The following is a 24501-nucleotide window of genomic DNA, read 5'->3' on the forward strand; positions in this document are numbered from 1 at the left end:
GTCCATACTTCCACACTACCAGCACAGTGATGACACACATCAAAATGTGCACCCAGTTGCGTACACTTCCCTCCAATATCTGAGACACAACGATGGGGAAACTGAGAAGAAAATATGTATAAAACTCCTGCATACAGTTCATGTCAGCACTGGAAGAATCTATTAGGGGGGAATTTGAAAGAATCCATACAGTGTTATCAGGTACGCAAAGGACAGAAATGCAAACTGCAAAAGCAAACTGGCAAAGCAAACTGATTGTTGTGATTCTTGTTATCTCAGCTGGCAAACAAAGGACAAGCTGAAATATAGTGGTGAGAATTTTTGAAATATAGACAATGTTACAGTTTCATTTCAGCATGTTGGTCATTTGCTGGTCATTTTGTGTTGGTCATTTTGTTGATCATTTTGTGTTGTGGGGAATTCAGATTAGCCTGTGCACTCCCACACACGCCAGCTGGGTGACCTTGGGCTAGTCACAGCTTCTCAGAGCTCTCTCAGCCTCACCCACCTCACAGGGTGTTTGTTGTGAGGGGGGAAGGGCAAGGAGATTGTCAGCCCCTTTGAGTCTCCTGCAGGAGAGAAAGGGGGGATATAAATCCAAACTCTTCTTCTTCTTCTTCTTCTTCTTCTACATAACAAATGAATCTGAATTTGTGTAATATAGGTTATTTTTGAGTTTTGATCAGTTATTGATTAATTGTAATTGTAAGCTATTGATTAATTGTATTTGTAATCTTTACTTTAAAGATCAGTCAAGCCACCCTGTTTAAAGAAAAAAAATTACAGGGTTGTTAAAAGGGAAATGTTTTTTGCAACTCTGCAAGCTTGCTTCTAACCGCTGTGTGTTTAAACAGAGGAATGTTTGCACCTCTCTGGCCCAGAGCCTCAGTTCTGCTTGAAGTCACCATTTCAGGGCGTAGATGTCAGTGGGTGGGTGTGGGAGGTGGAATGGGGAATTGCTCGGTTGAGTATATTGCCTTGCTAATTGTCTGTGCGAATCCACCCTCGCTCAAGGTCTCCCAACTCATTAAGGAAGGTGTTTGGTTGAAAATCGAGCAGCGCCCTCTGCTGGTTGCTTGTTTGCAGTTGCGCAACGTCTTTGACTCTCTAACTTGGTTTGAGCGGCTGTTGGCTGCCTGTCTCCACCCAGAGAGTAGTCCCTTCTGCTTCGCGTTTTTGCAAATGCAGAAGGATGTGGAGAGCAAATAGCTGCTGGTCAGAAGCAAAGTGCAAGAGACCCATGTATGATTACCAGCTCTGGGATGGAAGGTTCCTGGGGATTTGGAGGGCAGAACTCAGTGGTGGGATCCAAAAATTCTAGTAACAGGTTCCCATGGTGGTGGGATTCAAACTGTGATGTAGCGCCAATGGGGCTGAGCGGGGCACGACAGGTGCGTGGTCGGGCATTCCGGGGGCAGGGCATTGCTGGGCGGGGCTGTTGCAAGGACGCAGCTGCTGCACTGGTCCTCGGGCGGGAAACGAATGCACACAGGTGCAGGCTGCCACGCATGCCGGTGCACCTCCTGCTAGACTGCTTCAAGTTCTGCACGCTACTGCTCAGGAGCGGAGGAGGGGCGTAACTAAGGCAAAAATCACGTGGCGAAATCACCCATTAGTAACCCCCTCTCGGCACACACCAATAATTAGTAACCTACTCTCGGGAACTTGTGAGAACCTGCTGGATCCCACCTCTGGTGGAACCTGAGGGGCTGTAGTTTGGAAGGGAAGGGACGTCAGCATGGTAAATTATCACGGAGTCTACCCTTCAAAGCGTTCACCTTTCCAGGTCCCATCTAAAAAACGTTTGTCACAGCTTGACAACTTCAGGAAAGCAATGCAGGTTCTTGTGTTGTGGTGATAACTGCGGCTAAAGTAATGGGGGGAAATCAGCACAGCCAATCAAATCTCCAGTAGCCAATCAGAAGCCTTATGGGGCAAAGGTTCTACCCCACCCACTTCCTAAAACATGTGGTGGGCACCAGAAAAGGTGTTCATGGGCACAACTGTACCCTCAAGCGCCATGTTGCAGACCCCTGGGTTAGTATATGAGTCCCAGGTTTGAAACCCACTGATGCCACAGAAGCTTGCATTGGGTGATCTTGGACCAGTCAGTCTAACCTACCTGGCAGGGTTGTTGTGTGCATAAAATGGAGGAGAGGAGAATGATGTAAAGTGCCTTGGGTCCCCATCTGAAATCAGATCTCCAACACTTTCAACACAACTTAAACGAGAATTTTTGATTCTGGTTTGATACACCTTATCTTGCTGCAGCACCGCAGTCAAAGCTCTGCTCACAACCGGAGTTCGATCCCAAGGTCACTTAGCAGGCTTCATGTGGTGGAGGAGCAGGAAACAAATCCAGTTCACCAGATAAGAGACTGCTGCTCATGTGGAGGTGTGGGGAATCGAACCGGGAATCGAACCGGGTTGAACGTGTCTGAAAAGTTTGTGATCGTAAACTGGCTATGAGCCACCTTTGTTGCCGGCCCTGGCTGTTTTTTCCCCATAGCAACCCATGCTGATTTTTCCTCTGAGATTTCAGAATAGATTATATGTCTTTATCAACTCCGGTGGTCCTTGGCAAGGAGGGGATTGCAGGCTGGTGGGCTACGTTTCCAGACTTAATTTCATGGGCATTTTTCTAGTCACTTCTCATGAGAATGGCACGAGGCGTTCGACTGCTATGCATTTCTGTTTTCCACGTCCAAGAACTACATCGACCCAAAGGGGAAGATAAATAAGGAGGGAACCAGAACCAGAACTTCAGGCAACGTTTTCTCAGCTCTACTCCCCCATATTTATTTTTAGAGATTCCGGCCATCAACTCCTAAAAACACATGGAATGTTTTTCCTTTGACGTTCCCTGAAAAAGTCAAGAGGACGCGGCTGGTGATTTCACAGCTCTGGCCGCAGGGCCCACGCATTGTTAAAACAAATGTCCTGTAACCGCCAAAAGCTGGGCTTGCAAATGCAAAGAGATTTATACCTAGGACAGGGTGGGTTGTGACTCAGCGGCTGAGAACTGGCTTTACGCACACGGTGTCCCTGGTTTGATTCCCAGTATCTCTATTTATTTACCCAGTTACCTTTTTTTTTCTCCAGTTGGTTCACAGCTGATTGAGGGCATAGGGCAGACCTGGGCATTATACGGCCCGCGGGCCACATCTGGCCCGCCGGATGACCCTGACTGGCCCCCCTGCCGTGCTGGGGAGCGAGGCGTCTTTGAAAGCCCCGCAGAAGCCGGTTGCCTTGGCTGCCAGCTTCTGCGGGGCTTTCAAAAGCACCTCGCCCCCCTGCCTTGCTGGGGAATGAGGCGTCCTTGACAGCCCCACAGAAGCCGGTTGCCTTGGCTGTCGGCTTCTGCGGGGCTTTCAAAAGTGCCTCGCACCCCTGCCTTTTGGCCCAGCCCTCCACAATATTTTCTGTTTCTTATGCGGCCCCATGGAAAAAATAATTGCCCACCCCTGGCATAGGGTTTTCAAGGCAAGATTCAGTGTGTTCAGATCAGAGGCGTAGCTAGGAAAAAAGGGAGTCCGGGGCAAAATCTGAGTTTTGCGCCTCCTCCCCTCCCCCCATTTAGGGGACCACCCTCCACCACCACGACCAAACAGGTCATTTCCAAGTCACCATCACATTATAGAACATGCCCCGACTCACAAATCTGAATACAGCAATGGCCCTGCGATCCATGGACAGGGTTTATTCTGACTAGAAGAACTAGTTTCCAATAGTGGTGTGAACAAACCCCAGTTAGCTGTGATGGCTAAATGCAGAAACCGCAGCAAACTGCCGGCGAGTCGGCACCAAACTTGGATTTGTGTTTAGGACATTTTTAACCCTGCCTATCCCGCAAAGCTTTTCCTTTGCCATTTTATACCCCCAACAACTCTATGAGGTAGGAATGAGAGTGTGTGGCCGGCCGGCCAAAGGTCACCCAGCACACTTCAGGGCAGCGAGGGAGCTTGAATTCAGGTTTCTCTAATCCTAGTCTAACAGACTATTGGCAGAGTCATTAAGACAGCACAGGTGTGCAAATCAATTAAAGTGTAGATCAGTGGTGGCGTACCTTTGGCACTCCAGATGTTATGGACTACAATTCCCATCAGCCCCTGCCAGCATGGCCAATTGGGGCTGATGGGAATTGCAGTCCATAACATCTGGAATGCCAAAGGTTCGCCACCACGGGTGTAGATAAAACTTTGATCGTGCAGACAAGAGACAGAGATGGTGTCCTAACAGCACAGCTAGCTAAGAGAGAAAAGCTAAGTGTGGAACTTCCAAGGAGGAGGAGGATATTGTCCTAGAGGAGCAATCTGGAGACAGACAAGGAATGATACTTAACAAGAGAGAAGGTGCTGACCTCCATATCTTATCTAACGTCCCTCTTGCAGCCCCTCCAGGACTTTCTTTTCTTCTTCTTTGTACACCAGGTATTGCCTGTGACAACTCCAACAGTTACGCCACCCCAGAGGTGGGATCCAGCAGGTTCTCACAGGTTCCCGAGAGTAGGTTCCTAATTATTTGGGTGTGCCGAGAGGGGGTTACTAATGGGTGATTTTGCCACGTGATTTTTGCCTTAGTCATGCCCCTCCTCTCAGCAGTAGCGCGCAGAACTTGAAGCAGTCTAGCAGGAGGTGCACCGGTGTGCATGGCAGCCTGCGCCTGCGTGCATTCGTTTCCCGCCCAAGGACCGGCGCAGTGGCTGCGTCCTTCCCACAGCCCCGCCCAGGAATGCCCCACCCCCAGAATGCCCGGCCACGCCCCCGCCCAGCCCCATTGGCACTACGCCACAGTTTGAATCCCACCACCATGGGAACCTGGTACTAAAAATTTTGGATCCCACTACTGCACCACCCTGACTTTTCTGTACCTGGCATGTTAAGCACCATTTTGTGCAAGCTGTGGTTTGTTGTGACCTCTGAAACTGACAACCCACAGTTTGTTGCTTAGCCCTGCCTTTGTGACCACCTGGCCACGAGGGTAGCGTGGGAAGACTGTCTCCTCTGCTGGGGGGTGAGAATGATGCCAGAAGCAGACGATATGGGCATTGTGCACAAACAAAGAACGCACTGCTTTTTACGTTTGGTAGGCTAACTGGAACTCATTGCATAAACCGTGGTTTAAAAACACAGAGGTTTTACCATGGGGTCTAGATCCTGCCTGGTGTGAGGTCATAGAATTCAATTAATTCCACTTGGGCTTGCAAGCCATCTGGAAAAAAACTCTCTCTGTGCATGCAAATGACCTGCTTCTCACCTCTGAGAACAGAGCTGAGGGGATGGTTCAGGAAATCCACATCTTTAAGAGCCAGAAGGCCAGGCTTCTGGCTCACGGGTGTAGCTCGATTTCGAATACCTTTAATGGCATATAAATAGTTTAACATTAACATTGCAAGATAATAACAGCCTTTACAACTTCTGACGAGTTAAAATAACACCATTAAAAAATTTAGCCATCGCTTCCAACAGCTCGTAGTTGTGGCTGTTTAAAAGATATATAGAAGAAGAAGAAGAGTTTGGATTTATATCCCCCCTTTCTCTCCTGCAGGAGACTCAAAGGGGCTTACAATCTCCTTGCCCTTCCCCCCTCACAACAAACACCCTGTGAGGTAGGTGGGGCTGAGAGAGCTCCAAGAAGCTGTGACTAGCCCAAGGTCACCCAGCTGGCGTGTGTGGGAGTGCACAGGCTAATCTGAATTCCCCAGATAAGCCTCCACAACTCAAGCGGCAGAGCTGGGAATCAAACCCGGTTCCTCCAGATCAGAGTGCACCTGCTCTTAGCCACTATTCTTAGCCACTACGCCACCTTCTGTTTATCTGTAATGCCTTCACTTGCATGCAGGAAGGGGATTATGTGCTTCTTCCTACCGATCTCATAAAAAGCACAATCCAACAGCATATGAGATACTGTTTCCACAGAACCCATGCCACACGGGCATGCAAACACAGTTTTTCTGTGCCTTCGCTGCTCTCCACCTTATGATTAAATTCCATGGCATCACTTAACAATGCAATTAAGTATTGTGATGTGTTAATTATTGCCATAAATGCTCTTTTTTAAAGCACTACCAGTGGAACAGGTCTGGTCATAAAATTTGCTCGTGATTGATGAGCCATTAAACCAACTTGTATGGTGAGAAATAAGAAAAGAGCCCTGACAGATCAGACCAAAGGAGCCATCTGCTCCGGCATGCTGCTTCCCGAACTGCCAAGTGGCAGATGTTTTCAGGAAGCCCACAAACAAGGGACAAGAGCAAAAAAACTCCCTTATTCTCCCTCTTGGGAATACTGGCCTGTATCCCCCACACAGATCAGCAAAGTTTGAAGCCTTCTTCTGATGGAATTGGCTTTTTCTGGCAAAAGAATCACTCTTGATGGAGCAAGGCTTCAAACATGGCTCAATAATGCAGAGGAATATTGCCCATTATGCATGGAACACTTACCTCGGGATTCTTCTCTGCACAGTGGGCTCTCCTTGCATATTTCTGTTTACATGAGAAGAGGCACTCCCTCCTGGGTGCAGTTTTTCTGCAGAGAACTCTCCAAGCCCGGTTCTCTTAACTTCACTCATCAGCTTATTCTTAAAGGCACATATCTTAAAGACACTTATTCTTAAAGACCCAGATACTTGGGAGTCAAGATTGCTGACTTAGTCTTTAAACTACACTTCTATCAATATTACTGTTCCAAAAATAATTCCCCCCAAATGAAAGAGCAAAGCAATTCCCTGGACCACACCCTGCTAGAGAAGGGGACCATGCTTTTGAGCCAATATTATCTCTCCCCGGCCCCACTCCCCGTTGTTGCTGCTGCCGCTGGAGAACAGAGAGGCTTGTTATTTCCAAGCAGTCATTGTTGTTATTAGGTCAATATCACGATATATTAATGCATATGGTGAGTAAGCTTCTTTTCTTTGACTTGGAGCCAGCAACATGGAAGCAGGGGTAAGGGGGGAGGCATGGGTGGCAATGGGAGAGAGTGGAAAGGTTGGCTGTCAGTGGAGGGAAGATGCCTGGGGCAAAGCTGTGCTCACTGGCAAATCTGCCCCACTTTGGCAGCAACGCAAATTATAACTGGTGATTATCTCCTGAACAATCAGGATTCCATGCTATTGGAAATGGAGGCCAATTTCTTGATTAATACTCTGAAATAATCCTTTGGGCTTTCCTTCTCGTATATATTATGTTTGTACACTTTTGACATCCCTCCCAGGTCTCTTATTTTGTCTAAATTTTCTGGTGTATTTCTTTTGATGCCTAATAAAAATTGCTGTACTGTAAGTGGTGCTAGAAGTGGTCCGCTTGCTGAGGAGAGAATGAAAAGTGAATGCGGGGCTTGGAGAAATGTCTGTACAAGAAATCTTGCTGTGATGGACATTGCCCCCCACAATGCAGCCAGTACGTTGATTAATACTCTGAAATAATCCTTTGGGCTTTCCTTCTCGTATATATTATGTTTGTACACTTTTGACATCCCTCCCAGGTCTCTTATTTTGTCTAAATTTTCTGGTGTATTTCTTTTGATGCCTAATAAAAATTGCTGTACTGTAAGTGGTGCTAGAAGTGGTCCGCTTGCTGAGGAGAGAATGAAAAGTGAATGCGGGGCTTGGAGAAATGTCTGTACAAGAAATCTTGCTGTGATGGACATTGCCCCCCACAATGCAGCCAATACGTTGATTAATACTCTGAAATAATCCTTTGGGCTTTCCTTCTCGTATATATTATGTTTGTACACTTTTGACATCCCTCCCAGGTCTCTTATTTTGTCTAAATTTTCTGGTGTATTTCTTTTGATGCCTAATAAAGATTGCTGTACTGTAAGTGGTGCTACAAGAGGTCCGCTTGCTGAGGAGAGAATGAAAAGTGAATGTGAGGCTTGGAGAAATGTCTGTACAAGAAATCTTGCTGTGATGGACATTGCCCCCCACAATGCAGCAAATACGTTGTGCATAATCGGCCAATACATCACTGCCTCTGAACCCAGATGATCCCTTTAGCTATCGTTGATAACAACCACTAATGGATGACTCCAGTGTTGACTGCAACTTTGAGGGGCCTTGGGGAAAAGAACATCCATGCCCCCCACATCTGAGTGGACCCATCTCCTTGTAGTTTGCCCCCTTCTTTCTGGTCCCCAAACAAGCAACTACTGTGCAAAAGGAGAACTGACTCTAGGGAGGGTTTCTGCCCATGCCATCTAAACTTTTTTATTTATTTGCAAAATGTATATTCCTTTTTTCTGCCCTCACGAGCCTCCAAGGTGCCTACCAGTTTAAAACATGTATGATAAAATCACATTTTAAAACCATTAAAATCAACCCCTCCCCAACAAGCATCATTAAAACAAGTTAAAGGCAGAGATCAAATATGTCTAAAAACATAAAAACAGCCATTCGGGGCTAGATTGTTGAATGAGGATCTGGGAGGCTGAGGTTGGAATCCCTGCTCTACCATGGAAGCCGGCTGGGTAGTCTTGGGCCCATCACTCTCTCTCATCTTAACCTACCTCGCAGAGTAGTTGTTGGGAAGAAGAAGAAGAGTTTGGATTTATATCCCCCCTTTCCCTCCTGCAGGAGACTCAAAAGGGCTTACAATCTCCTTGCCCTCCCCCCCTCACAACAAACACCCTGTGAGGTGGGTGGGGCTGAGAGAGCTCAGAAGAGCTGTGACTAGCCCAAGGTCACCCAGCTGGCATGTGTGGGAGTGCACAGGCTAATCTGAATTCCCCAGAGAAGCCTCCACAGCTCAGGCGGCAGAGCGGGGAATCAAACCCGGTTCCTCCAGATTAGATACACAAGCTCTTAACCTCCTACGCCACTGCTGCTCCCTATAAAATGAAAGAGGGGAAATGACATTGTAAGCCACTTTGGGTCTCACAGACGAGAAAAAGTGGAGTATAAATTTCTAAGCAAATGACACCAAAGAATCTTCTTTATTTATTTACTTCATTTATACTTGTTAAGTCTTGGAGCCTTCAGCCAACAAACTCTGAAGTATTGATCAGTGGCTTTTATTGAGCAGGCATCGAAGTACCATACGAGCAACGCCAGTGCTGCCGAAGCTGCCATTCGCAATCCCCTCTATCCCCAAAGCAACCCCCCCTCCCAGTTTCCCAAGAGTTTGTGAAAAACAATCTAAGGCACCCCAAGGTTGCGAGCAGATAGTGAGAGAAAGCCACCTGGGTTCCCACCCCACAAGATAATGAAAGCAACGTTTTCCCCATGGGACAGGAGGATTGGGGGAAGCCTAGTTTTCTACAAGCGTGTGAAGCCATAAAGCAAAGATCAAGGGAAAAATGCGCAGGTGGCAGGGGTTGCATATAGCAGGCTGGTTACATATATCACAACAGCAGCAGTGGCGTGTTATTTTAAGCTGGCACGTGGTTCCCGGGAACGCCTCTCAATCAACTAGATAACATTCCACTGACAATACTTCGTCTTTCTCAACAATGGAGACCAAAACAGTGTTTGCCATTTTCCTCTCCTCCATTTTGTCCTCACAACAGCCCTGTGAGGTAGGCTAGACTGTGAGTGTGTGACTGGTCCAAGGTCACCCAGCAAGCTTTAATGGCAGAGTAGAGATAGAGAGTAGAGAAACTCAGGATCTTCCAAGTCCTAATCCTACACTAACCACGGCACCACTCTCCATAGCAGGTTGGGGATTCAAACCTAAGTTTCCCATATCTTAGTCTGACTTTCTAACCAATACTCCACACTACATGGCAGCATGGTTTAATAGTTAAGAGCAGTGGACTCTTATCTGGAAAACCAGGTTTGATCCCCCACTCCTCCACACGAGTGGCAGACTCTTATCGGGTGAATTGGATTTGTTTCTCTCCTCCTGCACATGAAGCCTACTGGGTGACCCTGCACTAGTCACAGTTCACTCAGAACTCTCTCAGCCCCACCTGCCTCACAAGGTGTCTGTTGTGGGGAGAGGAAGGGAAAGGAGTTTGTAGACCACTTTGAGACTCTTTACAGTTGAGAGAAGTAGGATATAAATCCAAACTCTTCTTCTTCCTTCTTCTCCAGCGTGACTCACATTGCAAAGAGTGTGTCCCCATATTTTTTTTTACTCTTTCAGGAGCAAACCCTTTCCTGGTTGTCCAATGTGAGAATGAGAAAGTTCGCTCTGCTGTTCAGAAGGGAACCGTCAATCCTGCTTTCGACACTCAAGCCGTTTTCTATCGAAGGAACATCAAACAGCCTATTGTCGTCCAGGTAAGTAAGACTGACCTGTTCCTTCCTTCCTTCCTTCCTTCCTTCCTTCCTTCCTTCCTTCCTTCCTTCCTTCCTTCCTTCCTTCCTTCCTTCCTTCCTTCCTTCCTTCCTTCCTTCCTTCCTTCCTTCCTTCCTTCCTTCCTTCCTTCCTTCCTTCCTTCCTTCCTTCCTTCCTTCCTTCCTTCCTTCCTTTATTTATAATCAGTTTTATATACCGCCCCTCCCCCGAAGGGCTCTGGGCAGTGAACAACATAATAACAAACAATCACATTAAAACCCAATTAAAACAGCGGATTAAACAAGATTACAGCGGCATCCATCATAAAAAATTCGTAAAATGTAATAAACCCACCCTGGAAAAACAAACAAACCCAGAGAGCTAAGGGCCCCATAGAAATTAAGGGCCCAGAGTGTAAAAGGGGGAGGAGGGCGCACATCAGCGGCCAGCCCCTCCAAACGCCCTGTGGAACAATCCGGTTTTACAGGCCCTGCGAAACTCCCCAAGATCCCTTGTGCCCAGCACTGGAGTTTATCCGCCAACTGTATGTTTTTGATTGGCACCAGACAGCCTGTAGTTCTCTTCAGAGTACCTCACTGCTCCTGAAGGATGTACAAAATCCTCCTAGGAATTCCACCCAGAGGCCTGCCAAATCAGCCACGAAGGGAGGATGCCCGTTCATAATCCTGCACTTGATCTGGGCTATTTCATCTGCACCTGATCTGGCCTCCTGGCCCTGTCTGTATTTATTAATTATATTATTCATCAAAATGGTTAAGAGCAGTGGACTCTAATCTGGAGAACAGGGGTAGATTCACTGGAGCAGCAGTGTCGTAGGAGGTTAAGAGCTCGTGTATCTAATCTGGAGGAACCGGGTTTGATTCCTCGCTCTGCCGCCTGAGCTGTGGAGGCTTATCTGGGGAATTCACATTAGCGTGTGCACTCCCACACACGCCAGCTGGGTGACCTTGGGCTAGTCACAGCTTCTCGGAGCTCTCTCAGTCCCACCCACCTCACAGGGTGTTTGTTATGAGGGGGGAAGCTAAAGGAGTTTGTAAACCCCTTTGAGTCTCCTACAGGAGAGAAAGGGGGGATATAAATCCAAATTCTTCTTCTCCTCCTCCTCCTCCTCCTCCTTCTCCTTCTTCATTTTCTTCTTCTGCCTAAAGCTCAGGTGTAATAGAGCTGGGCAACTCTATCTTTGTACCTATTGTCTTCTAGACACGGATTTTCATGCCCTAAAGGTCTGTGTTATGCAAACTCACCCTCTGGTGGATGCCTTTTAAGTCTATGCAAATTACATGCAAAACCCAGTGAGTCCTGAAGAACAAAGCGACTTCCAAACCCCAGTGATACTTCCACCGAAGGGTTAAGTCGAGAGGAAGCAAACCAATCTTGCAGAGGTGACTTCATATTTCCTGTCTCGTCTCTCTAGGTTTGGCACAGGGCCATCTTCCGCAACCTGTTCCTGGGACAAGTGCAGCTGCCAGCGTCACCTGGTGACTCCAGGGAAGCACAGACGCTCCAGCTGTGGGGCAGAGGCGGGCAGGAGGCAGAGGAAATGCCAGGTCGCATCACTCTCAAGGTCATTTCCAGCGACGACCTTCTGGAACTATGAATAGCACAAACTGACGGGCTCGGACAGGGCTGCCGCCGCTCAGCAAGAGACCTTGTTTGTCCTACCAGCAGGGAAGAAGAAGAGACATTGCTTGCACATAGCCTATGTTTGCTTTGCAGTTTTTCCATGCTGAATCCAGGTTGTACCTGGACAATAGGAAACGTGGCTAAAAAACAGGAGGGAGCAACTAATCGAATCTTTATTACGATTTAAAACCAGCGGAAGGGCGACGATTATGTAACAGATATACCCTTCTCTCTCTTTTTCTACAGATATATTCTCTCTCTTTAACCTCATTGCCGTTGCCGGGTTTACCACCGGAACGAAGCTGTTATGCTTGTTTGAGTCAGTTTGATAGAAATTGGGATTTTCCCGAGGTGGGCAAGGTGGGATTTTCTTCCAGGGCCATTTGTCAGGAAGGCACGCGGCCGATGCAGGGCTGAACCCAGGGACGGACGAAGGGGGAAATGAACGCAAGGCACGAACTGTCCGTGCCCCCACTCCCGCCCCCGACGCACCCTGCCTCCAAAACACCCATGATATGCCCCACTCCGGCCTCCACATGCCCCCCCCCCATGACTGCAATGGCGGCGCCCGGGGTGAGCCACCCCGAATGTCACCATTGCAGCTACGCCTCTGACGGAATCATTGTAATGGTGGGAGACTTAGCATAATATTGGGATGGGATTGGCTTGAATTTGCTTTTTGTAGGTGGGCAGCACAATCGGGGGGGGGGGGTGAATCCTCCTCAAGATGTGGTGCAGGCTTCCACCGGCACTTATGCCTAGAACCGTAGCATTTCTGGTGAATCCTAGAACATCGTGGTGACGGCATGACAACTCTTCTGGATTTGATTCAGAAATTGCACCATGCCATTGATGTGGCGGCCCCCCACTATGTCCCTCGCTCCAATCTCCCGCTGAACACTCCTATGGGGGAGTTGTGAGTTTTTTGCTTTAAAAGAAAACCCTGTTCAGGCTTCCAGAGCTGTGGGAAAGCCCTGTGGAGTGGCCACTGAAGGGGCACCATTCCCGTCCACCTCCACTCTGGATTGCACTGTGATTCTCGTGACTCATGCCACGCAGATTGCTGCACTGACTACCTTCTCTTCACTTTGTACTGAATACCACTGTGGCTGTCAAAGCAGTGCTTAAATACAGACTGCCCATTCATGATCACCATGAGAAGTGGATCAGATATCTAAGGTCGAATCCCCACTGCCGTCTTAGCAGGTTTCAGAACACAAACTAACCAGGTTTGAGGGACGACCTCCCCATTCGAATCCCCACTACTGTCTTAGCCAGGTTTCAGAACACAAACGACGTCAAACCTGGTTAGTTTGTGTTTCTGAAACCTGGCTAAGACAGTAGTGGGGATTCGACCTAAGAGTCGACTAGACTCCTTGTTGCGGGATTGGAGAATGAAGGATTTGCTGAGACACATTCCGGGCTGTGTATCTTGGACCCGATCTGGTTTTTGTACCGAATTGACCGCCACTACCATCCCTACCGAACGTGCAAAAAATAGAGAGATGGTCATGTTCGCTGTAGTGGACGGGCAGTTGGTATCCCTTGTACTTCACTTCTTTGGTCAAGCACAATATGTTAACAGCCACAGGAGTTTAATAAAGTCCTTCATTATTAATAATCGTGCCAGTCGTTTTATGTAGTATCTTTCGAATGGTCAAATGACTTCATTGTTAGGATCTCGGTAATCCTTATAATGGCTTTGCTGGGGAAGGAACGTTAATATTATCCTCATATTGCAAGTAGGAAAGGAAAAAAATGGCTGGCCTAAGGGAAGCTATTGAGGCGATAGAAAAAGTGCAGAGAAGGGCAACAAGGATGATTGAGGGACTGGAGCACCTTCCCTATGAGGAGAGGCTGCAGCGTTTGGGACTCTTTAGTTTGGAGAGGAGGCGGCTGAGGGGGGATATGATTGAAGTCTATAGAATTATGCATGGGGTAGAAAATGTTGACAGAGAGAAATTTTTCTCTCTTTCTCACAATACTAGAACCAGGGGGCATTCATTGAAAATGCTGGGGGGAAGAATTAGGACTAATAAAAGGAAACACTTCTTCACACAACGTGTGATTGGTGTTTGGAATATGCTGCCACAGGAGGTGGTGATGGCCGCTAACCTGGATAGCTTTAAAAGGGGCTTGGACAGATTTATGGAGGAGAAGTCGATCTATGGCTACCAATCTTGATCCTCTTTGATCTCAGATTGCAAATGCCTTAGCAGACCAGGTGCTTGGGAGCAGCAGCCACAGAAGGCCCTTGCTTTCACATCCTGCATGTGAGCTCCCAAAGCCACCTGGTGGGCCACTGCGAGTAGCAGAGAGCTGGACTAGATGGACTCTGGTCTGATCCAGCTGGCTTGTTCTTATGTTATGTTCTTATGTTCTTAAGCTCAATTGCTGTTTGTTTATACATCACCACAAAAGGCTCTAAGTAATTTGTACAGAATGGTGGAAGCAAGTGGGGGAGAGGAGTCTGTGATCCAAGGGGGCCACCAACTAATTCAGGGGCAGGGGCATATCTGCCAGAGGAACGGGGGGGTCAATTGACCCCTGGGGCCACCCGCTAGATCAGGGGTGGGCAATTATTTTTTCCATGGGGCCGCATAAGAAACAGAAAATATTGTGGAGGGCCTGGCCAAAACGCAGGGGGGGCGAGGTGGTTTTGAAAGCCCACAGAAGCCGGCAGCCAAGGCAACCGGCTTCTGCGGGGCTTTCAAAGACACCGCGTGCCCCAGCAAGGCAGGGGGGCGAGGTGGTTTTGAAAGCCCCGCAGAAGCCGGCAGCCAAGGCAACCAGCTTCTGCGGGTTTTCTCAAGCCTCCCTCAGCAAGCCCGAGAGGCTTAGGTCTCTGAAGCGAGAAGCCGGCAGCCAAGGCAACCAGCTTCGGCTAGGCGGCTTCGCCCCCCCAGCTCTAGCTCAGGGCGAGGTGGTTTTGAAAGCCCCGCGAGAAGCCGGCAGCCAAGGCAACCAAGCTTCTGCTGCGGGGCTTTCAAAGGCCGCCCCCAGCAGCCAGGCGAGGTGAAGTGGTGAAAGCCCGCGAAGCCGGCAGCCAAGGCAACCGGCTTCTGCGGGGCATTCAAAGACGCCTCACTCCCCAGCAGAGGTGTATCTATGCAAACTGGAGCCCGGGGACAAAACCTGAATTTGGCGCCCCCTCCCCCGGTATGGGCGGCCACCCTTCCCCACCACGACCAAACAATGATTTTTTGCACCACTGCACAAAACACCCCCCACCCCCAGCAAAACATACATTTATTTTATTTATTTATTTATACTTTGGGCTTCTAGACCGCCCCACCAACTCTCTTTCCTAATTTTGTCCTTACACCAACCCTGTGAGGTAGGCTGGCCTGAGAAACAGCTCCAAGCCAGTGCAAGGGGAAATTAACTTTTAAGCATGTAAATCTCTCACAAATCACCCCCATCTGAAGGTCTACCAAACAAATGCCAGCATCATCATCAGTCCTGTTGCTGCTGGGATCCAGCTCAGCTTCCCTTCTCCTGTGCCTATCGGAGCCAGTCTGCCCAGAAGGCTCCGAGAATAAGGCACACCGGGTCAGAGGGAGGGGAGGCGGAGCGCCCCAGTCCTGCTCCTGGGAGCACAGTGGGATTTCTCCCCCGCCCCCTGGACACTCCAGGCCACCGTACAGAGTGGGCGGGGCTACAACAGGCACTGGCAGCAGTCGCTGCCTCAGTGCCAGGCTTGCTAAGGCCTCCTGAATCAGCTTGCGTGCAGGGACGTTTGGGCGCCCCCCACGTGACCACAATGGATGCGCCCGGGGACAAGAGGTGCTGTCCCTAGGCAAAAACGCCTGTGCTCCCCTGCAAGGCAGGGGGGGCCGGTCAGGGTCATCTGGCGGGCCGGATACGGCCCGCGGGCCGTATAATGCCCAGGTCTGCGCTAGATCATGTGGGGGGGCGCAAAATTGCCCCCACACCCCTTCCAATAGAGAGGCGCCCCTGCCTGGGCTGGGAGCCTCCCACGGGCTCGCTGGGTGCCCCTCAGCCTGGCCTTTCAGACCCAGCTCCATCAGGCTGCCCAGGACCACTGCCGCCCCCCATCCACCAGTTGAGATAAGAACTGGTGCAAACTGGCTGAATTCCACCTCTGAAATGGAGTAATCCGGAATGAATGAATGCAAATGTTTTCAACTCTATTTTAAAAAATGTGCTCATTCCTCAATTTAACTCTTTCCTTTGAGGCCCTGAAAAGGGGGGCTCAAAGTCCTGGAACTTCAGGTAACCAGCTGAGATCTAGCCGCCATAAAGAGACAATATTAGGTCTGTTGGGCCCAGCAAATGGAAAGATACATCTGAACAGTTCCACCTTTCTGAACTCACTGGCTTTAATAAGCTTAAAGGGGTGTCGCTGTTTAGAACGGCGCTCCAAATGCAGCCTGTGATCTGGACGCCAGGATTTCGTGCTTGACCTCTGATTGGCATTCGTTTCCTACTAAGCGCGCCCCCCCCCCAATTCCTCCTGCTTTCTTAATGACAGCAAATCTAGTAAAACGGGGACATAGAGTTAAAACATGTGCATTAATCCATTCTAGATTGCTCCGTGTGCATTTCTGATTAGCCAAACCGAGAGCCACAAGACAGCAGATTAACTCTATTTTTGGGCTGACCAGCTTGCAAATCCTAATCCGAACAGACATGCTTTGCTGCTGATTCCTTGCTTTGCTCTCCCGGAGGCTCCGATTCCTGCTGATCGTTGGTGTGAGGATGGTTTCAAGACAGAGTATAAGATGCTCAATGGAAGAGGAATTTCTGGCAGCTGTATCCCCTCCCCTCCAAGTCTTCTTTGCTAGCCAGGCTTGCTAGATTCTGGTTCCTGGATCCGGGGATGAAGCCTGGGGGAGACAGAACTCCTGGATCCGGGGATGAAGCCTGGGGGGGGGGGGCCAGAAACCTCATTGGGGTACAAACAATGCCATAGAGTTCATCCTCCACAGCATCTCCAGGGGATTTGATTTCTGCAGACTGGGGATGAATTGAAATTCCAGGGGATCCCTAGGTCCAGAGGTGGGATCCAGCAGGTTCTCACCAGTTCCCGAGAGTGGGTTACTAATTATTTGTGTGTGCCGAGAGGGGGTTACTAATTGGGTCCGCTTTTCCGTTAGAAATTCCATTAGGTCCAAAAATCCTAAAGTCCTGTTGTTTCCGATGTGGCTGGTTAGCGAAGGTAGAAAACGGGATAATTCTCCCTGTTGGGCTGTTTTAAAAACATGTTTTAGAAATATGGTCAAGTTCCTTGTTTAAGGAAAGTATCCTTCTTTTGATTTCTAGAAACAAAATTAAGTATTTGAAAGTATTAAGGATTTGACAGGCAGTCAATTGGAGGAGAAGTAGTTGTTTCTGTTGGCAGTAGACGATAGGACTTGCTATAATGAGTTTAAATTATGGACAGAAAGATACCAGCTGGAAATTAGGGAACTTTTTTTTACAGTAAGAGTTTTTTGACAGTAACAGAGAAATTATTAATGCCCCGCCCCGGAATGCCCGGCCACGCCCCCGTCGTGCCCCGCCCAGCCCCATTGGCGCTACGCCACTGTTTGAACCCCACCACCATGGGAACCTGTTACTAAAATTTTTGGATCCCACCACTGCCCAGGTCCCATCTTGAGGTTGGCATGCCTATTGCTAGCAGAGTGAACTTCTAGCCCAAGAAATGTAGGGGGTGGGGACTGCGATAGACATTTTGGCAACATGGGTTGTGTGCAAGGACGTCGGTAAGGTAGTGGGCAGGGGCAGAGGAAACTGCCCAACCGGGGACAGGGGCTTGGGGAGGCATGGCTATGCCCACTGGGGTGAGTGGGGGTGGGGCCTCACCCCACCCTGAGCCCTGAGCCCTACCCCCAAACCCACCCCATAAAAAATCTATACCTACTGTGGCGAAACAGGCTTGCTTTGCCTGGCAGCCTGTAATGGAGGAGCAGCAGTGGCGTAGGAGGTTAAGAGCTCGTGTATCTAATCTGGAGGAACCGGGTTTGATTCCCCGCTCTGCCGCCTGAGCTGTGGAGGCTGATCTAGGGAATTCAGATTAGCCTGTGCACTCCCACACACGCCAGCTGGGTGACCTTGGGCTAGTCACAGCTTCTCGGAGCTCTCCCAGTCCCACCCACCTCACAGGGTGTTTGTTGTGAGGGGGGAAGGGCAAGGAGATTGTCAGCCCCTTTGAGTCTCCTTGCAGGAGAGAAAGGGGGGATATAAATCCAAACTCCTCCTCCTCCTCTGGGGGGGGGGGGGGTGGGGGGGGGGGGGGGTGGGGGGGGGGGGGGGGGGGGGGGGGGGGGGGGGGGGGGGGGGGGGGGGGGGGGGGGGGGGGGGTGGGGGGGGGGGGGGGGGGGGGGGGGGGGGGGGTGGGGTGGGGGGGGGGGGGGGGGGGGGGGGGGGGGGGGGGGGGGGGGGTGGGGGGGGGGGTGTGGGGGGGTGGGGGGGGGTGTGGGTGTTGGGGGGGGGGGGGGTGGGGGGGGGGGGGGGTGGGGGGGGGGGGGGGGGGGGGGGGGGGTGGGGGGGGGTGGGGGTGGGGGGGGGGGGGGGTGGGGGGGGGGGGGGGTGGGGGGGGGGGGGGGTGGGGGGGGGGGGGGGTGGGGGGGGGGGGGGGTGGGGGGGGGGGGGGGTGGGGGGGGGGGGGGGTGGGGGGGGGGGGGGGTGGGGGGGGGGGGGGGTGGGGGGGGGGGGGGGTGGGGGGGGGGGGGGGTGGGGGGGGGGGGGGGTGGGGGGGGGGGGGGGTGGGGGGGGGGGGGGGTGGGGGGGGGGGGGGGTGGGGGGGGGGGGGGGTGGGGGGGGGGGGGGGTGGGGGGGGGGGGGGGTGGGGGGGGGGGGGGGTGGGGGGGGGGGGGGGTGGGGGGGGGGGGGGGTGGGGGGGGGGGGGGGTGGGGGGGGGGGGGGGTGGGGGGGGGGGGGGGTGGGGGGGGGGGGGGGTGGGGGGGGGGGGGGGTGGGGGGGGGGGGGGGTGGGGGGGGGGGGGGGTGGGGGGGGGGGGGGGTGGGGGGGGGGGGGGGTGGGGGGGGGGGGGGGTGGGGGGGGGGGGGGGTGGGGGGGGGGGGGGGTGGGGGGGGGGGGGGGTGGGGGGGGGGGGGGGTGGGGGGGGGGGGGGGTGGGGGGGGGGGGGGGTGGGGGGGGGGGGGGGTGGGGGGGGGGGGGGGTGGGGGGGGGGGGGGGTGGGGGGGGGGGGGGGTGGGGGGGGGGGGGGGTGGGGGGGGGGGGGGGTGGGGGGGGGGGGGGGTGGGGGGGGGGGGGGGTGGGGGGGGGGGGGGGTGGGGGGGGGGGGGGGTGGGGGGGGGGGGGGGTGGGGGGGGGGGGGGGTGGGGGGGGGGGGGGGTGGGGGGGGGGGGGGGTGGGGGGGGGGGGGGGTGGGGGGGGGGGGGGGTGGGGGGGGGGGGGGGTGGGGGGGGGGGGGGGTGGGGGGGGGGGGGGGTGGGGGGGGGGGGGGGTGGGGGGGGGGGGGGGTGGGGGGGGGGGGGGGTGGGGGGGGGGGGGGGTGGGGGGGGGGGGGGGTGGGGGGGGGGGGGGGTGGGGGGGGGGGGGGGTGGGGGGGGGGGGGGGTGGGGGGGGGGGGGGGTGGGGGGGGGGGGGGGTGGGGGGGGGGGGGGGTGGGGGGGGGGGGGGGTGGGGGGGGGGGGGGGTGGGGGGGGGGGGGGGTGGGGGGGGGGGGGGGTGGGGGGGGGGGGGGGTGGGGGGGGGGGGGGGTGGGGGGGGGGGGGGGTGGGGGGGGGGGGGGGTGGGGGGGGGGGGGGGTGGGGGGGGGGGGGGGTGGGGGGGGGGGGGGGTGGGGGGGGGGGGGGGTGGGGGGGGGGGGGGGTGGGGGGGGGGGGGGGTGGGGGGGGGGGGGGGTGGGGGGGGGGGGGGGTGGGGGGGGGGGGGGGTGGGGGGGGGGGGGGGTGGGGGGGGGGGGGGGTGGGGGGGGGGGGGGGTGGGGGGGGGGGGGGGTGGGGGGGGGGGGGGGTGGGGGGGGGGGGGGGTGGGGGGGGGGGGGGGTGGGGGGGGGGGGGGGTGGGGGGGGGGGGGGGTGGGGGGGGGGGGGGGTGGGGGGGGGGGGGGGTGGGGGGGGGGGGGGGTGGGGGGGGGGGGGGGTGGGGGGGGGGGGGGGTGGGGGGGGGGGGGGGTGGGGGGGGGGGGGGGTGGGGGGGGGGGGGGGTGGGGGGGGGGGGGGGTGGGGGGGGGGGGGGGTGGGGGGGGGGGGGGGTGGGGGGGGGGGGGGGTGGGGGGGGGGGGGGGTGGGGGGGGGGGGGGGTGGGGGGGGGGGGGGGTGGGGGGGGGGGGGGGTGGGGGGGGGGGGGGGTGGGGGGGGGGGGGGGTGGGGGGGGGGGGGGGTGGGGGGGGGGGGGGGTGGGGGGGGGGGGGGGTGGGGGGGGGGGGGGGTGGGGGGGGGGGGGGGTGGGGGGGGGGGGGGGTGGGGGGGGGGGGGGGTGGGGGGGGGGGGGGGTGGGGGGGGGGGGGGGTGGGGGGGGGGGGGGGTGGGGGGGGGGGGGGGTGGGGGGGGGGGGGGGTGGGGGGGGGGGGGGGTGGGGGGGGGGGGGGGTGGGGGGGGGGGGGGGTGGGGGGGGGGGGGGGTGGGGGGGGGGGGGGGTGGGGGGGGGGGGGGGTGGGGGGGGGGGGGGGTGGGGGGGGGGGGGGGTGGGGGGGGGGGGGGGTGGGGGGGGGGGGGGGTGGGGGGGGGGGGGGGTGGGGGGGGGGGGGGGTGGGGGGGGGGGGGGGTGGGGGGGGGGGGGGGTGGGGGGGGGGGGGGGTGGGGGGGGGGGGGGGTGGGGGGGGGGGGGGGTGGGGGGGGGGGGGGGTGGGGGGGGGGGGGGGTGGGGGGGGGGGGGGGTGGGGGGGGGGGGGGGTGGGGGGGGGGGGGGGTGGGGGGGGGGGGGGGTGGGGGGGGGGGGGGGTGGGGGGGGGGGGGGGTGGGGGGGGGGGGGGGTGGGGGGGGGGGGGGGTGGGGGGGGGGGGGGGTGGGGGGGGGGGGGGGTGGGGGGGGGGGGGGGTGGGGGGGGGGGGGGGTGGGGGGGGGGGGGGGTGGGGGGGGGGGGGGGTGGGGGGGGGGGGGGGTGGGGGGGGGGGGGGGTGGGGGGGGGGGGGGGTGGGGGGGGGGGGGGGTGGGGGGGGGGGGGGGTGGGGGGGGGGGGGGGTGGGGGGGGGGGGGGGTGGGGGGGGGGGGGGGTGGGGGGGGGGGGGGGTGGGGGGGGGGGGGGGTGGGGGGGGGGGGGGGTGGGGGGGGGGGGGGGTGGGGGGGGGGGGGGGTGGGGGGGGGGCTTAATACACCGGCCAACACCCGAAGGGCTCTGGGCGGTGTGCAATGAGACATAAAACAAATACAATATAAGGTGTCATAAATACAATATAACGATAAAACATTAAAATTCATTAAAAGACATTATAGCAGCAATTCCAGAGATTACCAATAAAAATACGTGCCCAGATGCATGCCCAGATGGTGCCCAACCCAAAGGCCAGGAGGGCCAGCATTGCCCAAAAATGGATGGTGTCAGTGATCAGGCAATGCTGAAGATGGCAAAACTGTTGTGGGGGCTGATGTTTCCCCTGCATCTGTGGCTGGCATGTCATGGAAAGACGTCTGACTGTGACATGCCTCCAATGATGCCAGCCACAGATGCAGAAAAAACTACCAGACTGTGACCACACAGCCCAGAAAACTCACCTGATAAAATAGTTACCTTTGTTCATACATGAAGGTCTTGTTCCTATCTAGAGTCTCCCAGTCAATGACTGATAACCAACAGGGGAGAAACCACCATATGTAAAAATATGGTTTGGCAACCCACAAATAACCACTGGGACCATGAGTGAACACTGTACTGTTGGTTTACGCACGAACACATGCCACAAATCAAACTGCGGCCATGAACAATAGGGTCATAGCTCATACCTAAGAGTTGTTGTGGGCTTTCCACAACAAGGAGCAGCAGTGGCGTAGGAGGTTAAGAGCTCATGTATCTAATCTGGAGGAACCAGGTTTGATTCCCAGCTCTGCCGCCTGAGCTGTGGAGGCTTATCTGGGGAATTCAGATTAGCCTATACACTCCCCCACACATTAGCTGGGTGACCTTGGGCTAGTCACAGCTTCTCGGAGCTCTCTCAGCCCCACCCACCTCACAGGGTGTTTGTTGTGAGGGGGGGAGGGCAAGGAGATTGTAAGCCCCTTTGAGTTTCCTGCAGGAGAGGAGGGGGGGATATAAATCCAAACTCCTCCTCCTCCTCCTCCTCCTCTCCTTCTCCTTCTCCTTCTCCTTCTTTCCGGACTGCATGGCCGTGGTCTGGTAGATCTTGTTCGTAACGTTTCACCTGCATCTGTGGCTGCCAGGGTTCTGGACACAGCTGCATGCATCAGCAGCCTTGTGTATACTTATTTCTTGACCAATATAGCAAAACAACTCTTGTGTCCTTCTGACTAAATTAAAAACCATTTTCTGAAACAATGCAAGCCAAAGAGATAGCCGTCCGTTTGGAAAGGTCAAAATGCCAGCCCATCTCTGTTTCTGCAATCGGAGCCTGCAAAGACGATCTTCTGGTGCAGCGGCGCCCCCTGCTGGCTCAGTGGGTGTCCTGCTCAGTCGTCGGAAGCAGGCAGCCAGCAAGCGGTTTGGGCACGGCTGTTTTCTGCAGGATTGGGTGGCTTGCTTGCAGGCCGTCAACCTCCACTGGTCACTCGAAGTGCCTAGAAGAAATTTGGGGTGGGTTTGTGACCTCAGCCAAGGGGCTCACAGGGAGGCCTTGAGCCAGCCATATCTTTCAGCCTGGCCTACCTCACAGAACTGTTGTGAGGATAAAATGAAGGGGCCGAGAACCCCGCATGCGGCCCGGAGGTCCTTGGAGGAGCTTTTGATAGGATGATAGGAAAGCAGGTGAGGTGTCTGTCTATCTCGATCACACACACACTCTCTCTCTCTCTCTCTCTCTCTCATTGAACATTAGGGCACCGAGATATCGCCTGCATTTGTAGACGCAAAATGTTATTGGTTTTTAAAGCCAATGGATGGGAGTCTACTGCAGGGTAAACCTATACAGCCGTGGTGGCGAACCTATGGCACGGGTGCCAGAGGTGGCACTCAGAGCCCTCTCTGTGGGCACGCGTGCACAGAGTTCGTCATGTTGGGGGGGAATCGCCCCTCCCCCCCCCCCCACATCTAGGCTGGCCTCGGCTGCTGGGCTCGATTATTAGCATTAAACCTAATATCTAGTTTTGGGGAAGCAGTGTAGGTAACCCTGTTAAGTGCTGTTAAACCCCACTGATTTTCACGTGCACAACTAAAGTGCAATCCTTTACCTGGGAGGCAGCTCGGTTGCTGGCAATGGCAACGACCCTCCTAGGGTCGTGATTCACCTGTTGGAAGAGTGGCACGGTTGCTTCAAAGCAAAGCCACCGACTACCACCAAGCTTGCTCCCGAGTAACGCACGCCTTGGAGCCGACTGTTTTTTCTAAACTAAAACCTCAGTGTTCAGGTTAAATGGCCGGGTTGGCACTTTGTGATAAATAAGTGGGCTTTGGGTTGCAATTTGGGCACTAGGTCTCGAAAAGGTTCGCCGTCACTGCTATACAGTACATTGCAGATGGAGTACAGGAGGGATCCTCAACCTTTTGGAGCCTATAGGGGCCTTTATATGTATGGTGTGCAGAATCCACCAAAGGCTGTGCAGCTTGCAAAGAGATGCTTGCTCTGAATCCCCTCGCCCAAGCACGTTTCTATTTTTATCCATGAAGTGTCGGAGGATCTGACGTCTTCGGAGGATGGGGCTGCTCCAAGGCCAGCCCGAGATGCACGAAGGATTATTTCCCCACTCAATCTTTCTGATGTGACTTGCTGGCTTATTCTAATGGCAGTTGCTTTGCAAAACCAGCATTCGGCTTACAGGCAGGCAGGCACTCAAATCTTGTAAAACAAATGTGTAAAACAATACAAAGGAGTTAAAAACGACATAATAACGGATAACAAATCAGGGTTGCCAGCCTCCAGGCGGTGACTGGAGCGTTTCCACTATTGCAAATGACCTTCGGGCAACAGAGATCAGTTCACCGGGGGGAAATGGCCGCTTTGGAGGGTGGACTCTATTGTTTTGTGCCTCATTGAAGGAGCAGCAGTGGCGTAGGAGGTTAAGAGCTCGTGTATCTAATCTGGAGGAACCGGGTTTGATTCCCAGCTCTGCCGCCTGAGCTGTGGAGGCTTCTCTGGGGAATTCAGATTAGCCTGGGCACTCCCACACACGCCAGCTGGGTGACCTTGGGCGAGTCACAGCTTCTCGGAGCTCTCTCAGCCCCACCTACCTCACAGGGTGTTTGTTGTGAGGGAAGAAGGGCAAGGAGATTATCAGCCCCTTTGAGTCTCCTACAAGGAGAGAAAGGGGGGATATAAATCCAAACTCTTCTCTTCTTCTTCTTCTAAACAAAAATTAAAACGACAAAGGGCTCTTTATCTATGTACCTCTTTTAATAGAAATTTTAATCTCAAGCTGTTCCTCAGTAATTTAAAATATATATATACCGTATATACTCATGTATAAGTCGAATTTTTCAGCACATTTTTAATGCTGAAAAAGCTCCCCTCGACTTATATGCGGGTCATATAAGTGGCGTAGGAGGTTAAGAGCTCGTGTATCTAATCTGGAGGAACCGGGTTTGATTCCCAGCTCTGCCGCC

General features: G+C 54.6%; 1 protein-coding gene across 4 annotated transcripts in view; it reads left to right on the forward strand.

The window, feature by feature from the left end:
- CAPN6 (calpain 6) overlaps positions 1-13084 on the forward strand; it is an 89208-nt gene extending 76124 nt beyond the window's left edge. For all 4 annotated transcript variants that reach the window (XM_048515129.1, XM_048515127.1, XM_048515130.1 and 1 more), the window contains 2 exons: positions 10082-10218; positions 11652-13084. In XM_048515129.1, coding sequence (XP_048371086.1) covers positions 10082-10218; positions 11652-11834 — 320 coding nt within the window. In that variant the 3' untranslated portion in view covers positions 11835-13084. The remainder of the gene's footprint in view (positions 1-10081; positions 10219-11651) is intronic.
- The last annotated feature ends 11417 nt before the right edge of the window (positions 13085-24501 follow it).

The sequence above is a fragment of the Sphaerodactylus townsendi genome, linkage group LG13 (genome assembly GCF_021028975.2).
Source record: "Sphaerodactylus townsendi isolate TG3544 linkage group LG13, MPM_Stown_v2.3, whole genome shotgun sequence".
Classification (NCBI taxonomy): Eukaryota; Metazoa; Chordata; class Lepidosauria; order Squamata; family Sphaerodactylidae; genus Sphaerodactylus; species Sphaerodactylus townsendi.